Source organism: Acyrthosiphon pisum, chromosome A3 (genome assembly GCF_005508785.2).
Source record: "Acyrthosiphon pisum isolate AL4f chromosome A3, pea_aphid_22Mar2018_4r6ur, whole genome shotgun sequence".
In the NCBI taxonomy this organism is placed as follows: Eukaryota; Metazoa; Arthropoda; class Insecta; order Hemiptera; family Aphididae; genus Acyrthosiphon; species Acyrthosiphon pisum.
Genome location: NC_042496.1, coordinates 29,261,623 through 29,270,271, shown reverse-complemented (window position 1 = coordinate 29,270,271; position 8,649 = coordinate 29,261,623). Strand labels below are relative to the sequence as shown.

The 8,649-nt window shown below is 36.5% G+C and overlaps 1 protein-coding gene across 1 annotated transcript; it reads right to left on the bottom strand.

The window, feature by feature from the left end:
• Positions 1-5,337: 5,337 nt before the first annotated feature.
• On the bottom strand, positions 5,338-8,338 carry LOC100164228. Its single transcript, XM_008188127.3, has 2 exons — positions 7,637-8,338; positions 5,338-6,787 (listed from the first exon to the last, which is right to left on the bottom strand). The coding sequence occupies exons 1-2, from the start codon at positions 8,030-8,032 to the stop codon at positions 6,461-6,463; spliced, it is 723 nt and encodes a 240-aa protein (XP_008186349.1). The 5' UTR covers positions 8,033-8,338; the 3' UTR covers positions 5,338-6,460.
• Between the last annotated feature and the right edge of the window lie 311 nt (positions 8,339-8,649).

The window sequence follows — 8,649 nt, the reverse complement described above, 5'->3', positions numbered from 1 at the left end:
ATGCATTTCATTTGTTTTTCGGACGGGTCGCATAGTATAAAGCCACGCCCAGGGCCGATTCAAGCGAAAATAGTGCACTAGGAAAAATACAATTTTACCGCCCCTAAAATAATAATATAGTTTTTTTTTTTCAAAACCCTATGCTAAAGTGCCGCTCTAGGCAGGTGCCTAGCTCGCCTATACCTTGAGCAATGAGCCGGTTCTTGTCACACCTATATATTATGTGTAGCCGATATTATGTGTAAGGATACAAATGCAAATATTTTTGTAATTTGTTGTAACTATATTTTGTTAGACGTGTGCTGTATGCCATGCTTTAATCGCCCGCAACCGATTCACAAGAGCTAGACTATATTATACAAAACGTGACGGTCCAAGCGCAAATATAGGGTCAGTTTTCTGAAGAGGGGCTCGAATTGTATCGGCAGCATAGACGCCGGCAATCATATTTTAAACTAAAATATGGTTAAAAAAAACACTGGGAGGGGGGGTCAGATAAAACTGGCTGGAGCCTGGATTGGTTAAGCCATCCCTAAAATAATTGTGCCTATGCGCAACGCTGTTAGAAATTGATATTATTTATACACAGTCGTGTATAAAATATTATGTGGTAACGAAGGAATTAATTTTGATGGTCTATAGTTTATTACATATATTATTATAATATAATTTATGGCATCGTAAAAAACGAGGTTTTGTTCCGCGAGCAAAACTATATACCTTATGCTCGTTTTATATACACATAATATAATAATATTACAGGCGTATAATACACTTCACAGTCCGAAAAGAGGCGTCGGAGGGCTTTTCTCTCACTTCCACCTAACCACCCGAAACACTGCACCGACAAACGCGGGTAAGTGAGATATTTTACGCCCAGGATATTTTTTAACTGCGCAAACCGCCACTTCAGGCTTGATTTACGTACAGGTTTAGACGAGGAAACGACGACACATTTATATTATTATTATTTTAGAGCACGATGATGAATATTCTATAATATCTGTCATAGTATTTTATATAATTTTAAAATCGAAGTACAGATTAAAAGCGCATCGACGGTTGACTTTTACACGGCTGATAAGTTTTCCAGACCTCAGGTACATAACAATATAATAATAATAATTGTATAAATATTATATCATACGGTCTGAAAAGTTTGTAATGTTCGTGTTTTATAAATACGAGTACGATGTAAATATGTCGTAATTTGTGTTATTATATTATATACGTCTTTACACATGTGTGTGCGTATATATGCGTGATTATTAATTATTCAAAGGAAAATAAAACTCGATAAACCTGTTGAAAATGAATACAAATGAAATAATAATTTTGACGAGATAGTAACAATATCGCGGGGATACGCAAACGATAATTTTCCGATTACTTGATGGGAGGGGGGGGGTTATTATATTAGACGATGTCGAAAGATAATAATAATTATTATTATTATAGTAACTGTGGTCTGTGGTTTATCAAGTGGAAAAATGAAAATAGTTCGGATTATCGTCAATTTGTTTGACTTCAAATGGAATAAAATGCATCTAATATTATGAAAATGGTGTTTAATTGTTTTCATTGGAGAGATGCGATTCTAATGAATTTATAACTATATATAACTATAAATAAATATAGATATCTATAGACACTTACAGATAGCTTTATAACAACTGGCAGGTTAACAATCCATATATCATATCTGGATTACATTATAATTTATAAGGTACCCAATATAATAGTTCGAAAAACGATAGACAAACGTACCTCTACACGATTGTCTGATAACATTTGTTTGTTAGATCCTGATAATTTCTAATGATAACATGTAACCTCCTGATAGGTGTCCTTGATCAAATATAAAACATATTAGTAACTAGGTACCTAATTACGATAAAAATACGATATTTTGGTCTATGCTCAGTATGTAAAACACGATGTAACAAATTTTGTTTAACGTAAATGTTTCCATTTTGCATTTTTTTTTTAGGTTTACAATTTGCGATTGTTTCATAACAATTGTCGCCAAACAAAAAAACACTATGAAGTCGCTGTGGGTTACTTTGTTTTTTTTTTTGTCCGGACGTGTATATAAGCCTGACATTAAACAGACTATTTTTTCCCACAATATACGTGACGCAAATCGCTTTATTTATTATTAGTTATATTTTATAAAGCAAACGAAATGCGGTATCGGAAAAGCTTGACATTTCGATTGAAAAACCGAACGGCATAGCGAAAATACTTAATTTAAACTCGAAAAAGTCTGAAGTCGACGGTTATAATATGACTTATGAGTTTATCGAAAAACACGAACGAAAAAGTATTTCGGTCTTCTTTTTGTCGTGCGCTGCAGCAGACTTCAGAAAAATATACACTTCCAAGTTCCAACACGACGACGCCACACGATATTTCGACTATACACCGTTCTATATCGAAATTTCATCGCCAGTCAATTATACGGCTATTATTGTTCGCATGGGCGTATACCGAGCCCCAACGTGCGTCGACGGTGTAAGTGACTGCGAGGAGAAGGGAATTAATCCTGGCAAATTGTCATATTATTATACACAATCTCGCCCGTTCGCCGGACGACGGTGTTTCGACAAAACAACCAACTACTCGTATATATACGCATTATATGTATAGTATAATAATATATCACATATAACGAGAGAAATTGTTATATAGGTAGTATATCGATACAATATACGCGCATACAATACAATATTCTCCTATAATGTAAGTATACCAATACTTAGGCTCTCGAATTTTTACACATTTTGATGGTCGGCAAATATAATATCATATACATAAAAAGAACTCGCGTGGGAGGCAGGCAGTATATACTTATCGAACACCATTTTGGTACACCATCTGATGACTACATAATAGTGAGCAGCAGTTATTGGTACAAAGCCGGACGCTACGTTTTTGGCTAGATAGTGTTGTAAAAATACACCATTAAACTAGTTTATTTAAATAGGTAGGTATATTGTTAATTTGAACATTTGTTTTTATTTTTTATCAGTTGTTGAGGTGTTCCAGTAAAATTGTTCAATCTTTATTACATTTACAAATTCATTTAATTTGTAATGTAAATTTATTTAACTGCTTTATTCAGATGTCCATTTTTGGTAATTTTCCGAAAATATTCACTTCGTGATTCTTCTTTGTATACACGATACACCTATAGAATGCAGAATTTTGCTAAATTTTATCATTTATCGTCCGTCGAGTTTTCAGAGAGCTACTACCGGAACACATTTTTTAAAAGCGATACGTCTGAACACTATAAACGCTGCAGTAGAGCGCAATCGTTTATATTATATTAGCTATACCCGCAAAAAAAATGTCTTCAAAATAAAAGTTTGATTATAGTATAAAAATAAAATATGGTGTTAAAATTATTAAATAATACCAAACCCGAATGCACAAAAACTTTAAAAAGCTTATGAAGCAAATTATAATTTAAACTTCACGCTGAATAATATAACCGATAAATAAAGTAATAAAGTATTAAATTATATGTTCAGAAGTAATTTAATTTAAGACAAAAATTATGTTATTTTTTTGTAATTTTATGGAAAGTAAAAACAGAAACCTTAAATATTCCGGATCAGAAAAACCAAATGTGATCGGAATACCTATTATAGAAACGTCGGTTCGTAGAAAAATCAATAATAATAACAAATATGTAATATCTTAGTTAATAAAACTAATAATTAAATATTTGTTTTTTCCTCTTGTTATTATACCTATAAGGTACTTGGTAGGTAGTACCTTTATTTTTTATAAAGTAATAATATTTAAATTTTAAATTGTTGCGTCGTTTTTTCATCATATACTATTTTATAACAGATATTAACTTACTATTAGAACGTACTACAGAAATACCAAATTTTGACTTACGGACTTAAATCCAAAGCACAATTATTTTTGTCTACTAAAAAATTCAGCCACTCTCCGATTGGCTATATGCCGTTACGAGAACCAATAGAATCGAAGAACAATCCAACACCATTTTATACCAACACGATTGTCGTGCGTGTTTCAAATCCATTGGGTCGACAACGAGTTAGATAACGTACCTATTATAATTTTTTACTCTTTTGAAACTCTTTTAGGTAAGTACCTACGACCTACCAATGAGTATCAAAGGAAAACTCAGAAGTCGATGATTTTTTTAAACGTCTTAGAGCCGATACTTGCTTACCTAGATTTAAATATACAGATCAAAATAACCAAATCTTATATTTCTATTTTTGGAAATAAATTAAGGTTATTTTTTCTAATTTAGGCCATTCTTAACCATTTTCCTCTAGTTAAAAGAAAATTTGCAACTTTTTTTTGTTAAAGATTTATGAAAAATTTTACAAATAAAATAAATCTACATTTTAAAACTGTTCATTTGATAAAAAAAATATAGTTTTTAAAACAAAAACAAATATTAATACAATTAATAAGAAAAAGAATTTATAAATTATTTTTGTTTTTGTAACCAACTTCTGAGTCTTAGTTCATTAAGTGTAGTAAGCTTATTAGTCGTTGTTATGTCGATGAAAATTCGAAAACGCCAGAAAACATTCGAAAATTTGATTCAATTGTATTTAAAGAATAAAATGATCAACTATGGTGCTGAAAACGACGTGCTATCGATCATTCGACGCTTGGCAAAATATTAAACGAGTTCGAAAAAGTCCGTTTTCTCAAAAAGTCGAAAATTTAATAATATTACGTAATCATGAATCGCCTTAGATCCTTCGAAACACAGAGTACACATCACATAAAGTTAACTTTCACTATACCTATAATTTGACGAATGTCGATAGACGTCTAGTTTCTTTCGTCATAATTATTATCGTTTGGTTTTCGTCGTGGTAGGAAAATTTAATGTCATATTGTCGGCGCATTTTTACTGTAAAAGTTATAAATTCACGATCCATCGCTATCTCAATACTATATAATATGAGGTATTGTCGTATTGATCTGTGAATAAAATCGTAAGAGGCTACATTAATCGGTGTATTTTTTATTCCCAAATGATACCTATATTATATTTTCACCGTATTTGTTGTGGTGTAAATGGTACCTTTTATAATTACATATTTATATCGTAGGGTATGATAATATAAAAATTGGCGAAAACCGCGTTTGGACCGTCCTTGTCATTGTTATTGTTGTTACTTGGGCCGGCTGTAATATTATCGGTCAAGCAATTAATAAAATATAAATAAAGCACAATATTATTTTATGATGGAAAAATTTAAAAAAAAAAATGCATTTAGTAATATATATATTATTATTTAATACAATAAATAATGTATACGTTGGGTATTAAATTAAAATAATATAAGTATAATATTAAAAAAACATTGTATTGTATATTTTATTGTCCGTCGATAAATCGAAAGTACAAATATACGCAGTCATAAGAGGTATTTACAAACATTTTACGATACACCACTGGGGAATAAAACAATCGATTTTTACCTTTAGCAACGTGCTAAGTAGGTATACGCTGTGATTGATGACTGATGACAACAATATAAAATATCGTTCTCTCGTCGTTCGGCGCCGGTCCGATTTCATACAAAACAAAATTCATCCAAAGGTAGGAGACGTATAGTTAGAGGGGACGCAGGGGGGGCACTAGTCGATAACGCGCAGATTCAGCGCCGAGATTACGGTCCCTATCGATTCGAAAACGTTCGCTTTGAAGTCGGTGCGGCGGCCAATTTGCGTAATGGGTATTTTTAGCGTCGCCTCAAGTCACGTCTCTGCGCGGGTTCGGATGCACGAAAAAAAACATTCCGTGGCAAAAAAAATTCTCTGAATGCTCGGCTCTACACTGTATAACTGTGCGCGGTGGACTTCACCGAAGAGAGCGATTGTTCGAGCAACCTTTACATTTAACCATTTCGAGAAAACCAAAATGTCAAACTGAAAGATATTATGCGAATGACGGAAAAAACAATAACGACTAAAAAAGTATGATAATAAAAGTATGACCCACTGAATATTATAAATTAATAGTTGCGGTTGGGTACGCCAACGTATATTCTTCCAACGCTGAATTTAACAGTCTTTTCTCGATTGTAAACGGTTTAAATTTGATTGTTAATATTTTCTGAACACCTGGCAGGGAGGCGACCAATGCATGGTGCACATTACGTATTATGATGATAATGTGCTCGGGACGTTCGAAAAGTGAGCAGAAACCGGCTAAACAGCAGAAGCGTTTAGAAGGATTTATTATTTATATTCTATAAATACCTAACATTTTACACGCAAACCGTTCGCCGTCCACAGAGATGAAAATTATGTAGGAAAATCGATGATCCGTCGTTGATTACGCGTCGGCGGGAAAAAAAACACAATTTGTGTATACTTATAGGTACATTCGGGATGATTTAATTTCTAAGCGGCGTATACCTATTAGTTTGTTCCACTGTCGTCGTCATCGCTGTTGCTCTAGTTGGTCGAGTTCCAAAATTTTGTACTTGACCAGAACGTCGTGAACTTCCTTTTGCGCCTGCACCGACAGCCGCGGTGGCAGTGCTTCCAGCGAGGTGGCAATGTACCTGGAGAACAGCTCGGCGGACGACTGCTGTCGCTCGTACATCAGCCTCTTGGCGAGCGGCGGTTCGTCCACCACCGACGACGACGACGACGGTCTCTTGGCAGGGTCGGCCAAGTCGTTGGCGTACGATGAGCCGTAGTCGAACGGTGTGGTATAGTTATTGGAACTCGCGGGGCAGCTGCTCTCGTCGGCGTAATCTATGGACTGGAAAGAAACGAGACAATGGCAACGTGAAAACGAGTGATATTTGGCTTACAAACTAGTAAATAGTGAACGGCTGCTAACATTGAGTTGGCTGCATAATCAAAGACATATTATGTAGTGCATCAACACGATATACACGTAATACTTAATAATTTTTTTTTTTTGTAACAATTTCATTTTCGCCTGCTGGTTAACAACAACGCGATAACGAAACCATAGGGTTTGTGCTGTCGTGGATCGGACCAATATTATTAAACGATTGGTGCAATTAAATACTTTATTTTTAAATACATTAAATACTTAGGTTATAATTGAATATTTATTATTAAAAAATGTACGTCTGACAATATTATAGGGGTACGTTACTCTTGACAGGAAACCATTTCATTTTACCTGTGAGTCGTCCCATTCCTATATTGCGTGAACAATGGCAGTAGATATAACATACGAGTACACAAAACGAACCCAATCGTCGCTGTATATCACACACAAAACCCCAGTCACGGCCAGTGGTTAGAAACATTTTGAGTCCGTCCGACAGGGCAGTAGAACCCAAATTGTACGGTGAGAAATACCAATAATGGTGCGTTAATTGTATGGGCAGTTCGGATTAATATACCTTCCCAATAACTCATATAATACTCATCCTATAAGTGATATACCTATATATTGATTGTCGATAATAAAAATTATCTCAACGCCATATACCATAATATTCTACTCATCAGTAATTAATAATATTATCTGTCAACGGGGAAGAGATAAGGGCATGCCGTCCGGACGTCTGCAACGTAAAAAAATACCAGTCATGTGCGCATGCGCAACCACCAGTAAAGGTTAGGTACTCACCAGCATGTCGGCAGTGGACGGGGACGAGTAAAGGCGTTTGACGGCCGCGCCGCCGATCATCGAGTCCAGTATGGAGAACCAGAGCAGCTTGGGCACGTACGGCGACGAGGCGTCCTCCTCCTCGGACTGGACGAGGTGCCGCTGCGCCGAGTCCTTGATCTTCTTCAGCTCCTGCAGGTACGTGGACCGGATGTTCTTGATCTTGCTGGCCACCTCGGGCACACCCAGCCCCTCGACGGACATGGCCTCGGCGATTCGCCGGTACGCCCGCAACCTCTCCGTCCGCTTGTTGTACGCCTCGTGCTCCTTGTCCCACAGCACCCGCTGGTCGCGGTACAGTTCGACGAACCGCAACGTCATCTTTTCGTTGAGCCGCACGTTGATGACGGACGACATGATAATAATATTGTCGGCGGCGAAAACGACAATGATAATATTGTGTATTGGCTACAATAATATAATATTATGGTTTTGTATTATCTCTATGACCCGTTTGTGAGGGTAAAAGAAACCGTCGAAAAATCGTGAAAAGGACGGAACGCAAAACACACCGGACCGGCACCCACGCGCTCTGCGGCCGCACTGACGCCAGTGCCGACGGGGGCGGGCGAGTGCTCGTCGAGCGTCCGTTTTGTGTGTACCTCTCCTACTCGTCTCGGTCGCTGGTTCCGCGGCAGAGCACAGTTTGTGTGTGTGTGTGTGTGTGTGTGTGTATGGCGCACTGCCGCCGCCGTCGCCGCCGCCGCCATCGCCGCCCGACAAGAGGAAAAAAAAAATATATATATAATGAATACACGACCGTCGATTATTTACACACGCACACACGCACACATGACCCTCACACGCACACGCACACACACACACGGTTAACATAATATATCATAACGTCATAAACATCGAGTGATACAGAGGCCGGTTCTTCTTTGGGTTGGGTCGGAAACGGCCGGTGTCGGTTTTAAAATTTTTTTTTTTGCTCTAAATCGATACACTTACGACGACAACGACGACGACTA

Coding starts and splice junctions, on each gene's coding strand:
- LOC100164228 (XM_008188127.3), bottom strand. CDS start 8,032: ATGTCGTCCGTCATCAACGTGCGGCTCAACGAAAAGATGACGTTGCGG. Junction 6,788..7,636: donor CGTCCACTGCCGACATGCTG/GTGAGTACCTAA, acceptor GTTTCTTTCCAG/TCCATAGATTACGCCGACGA.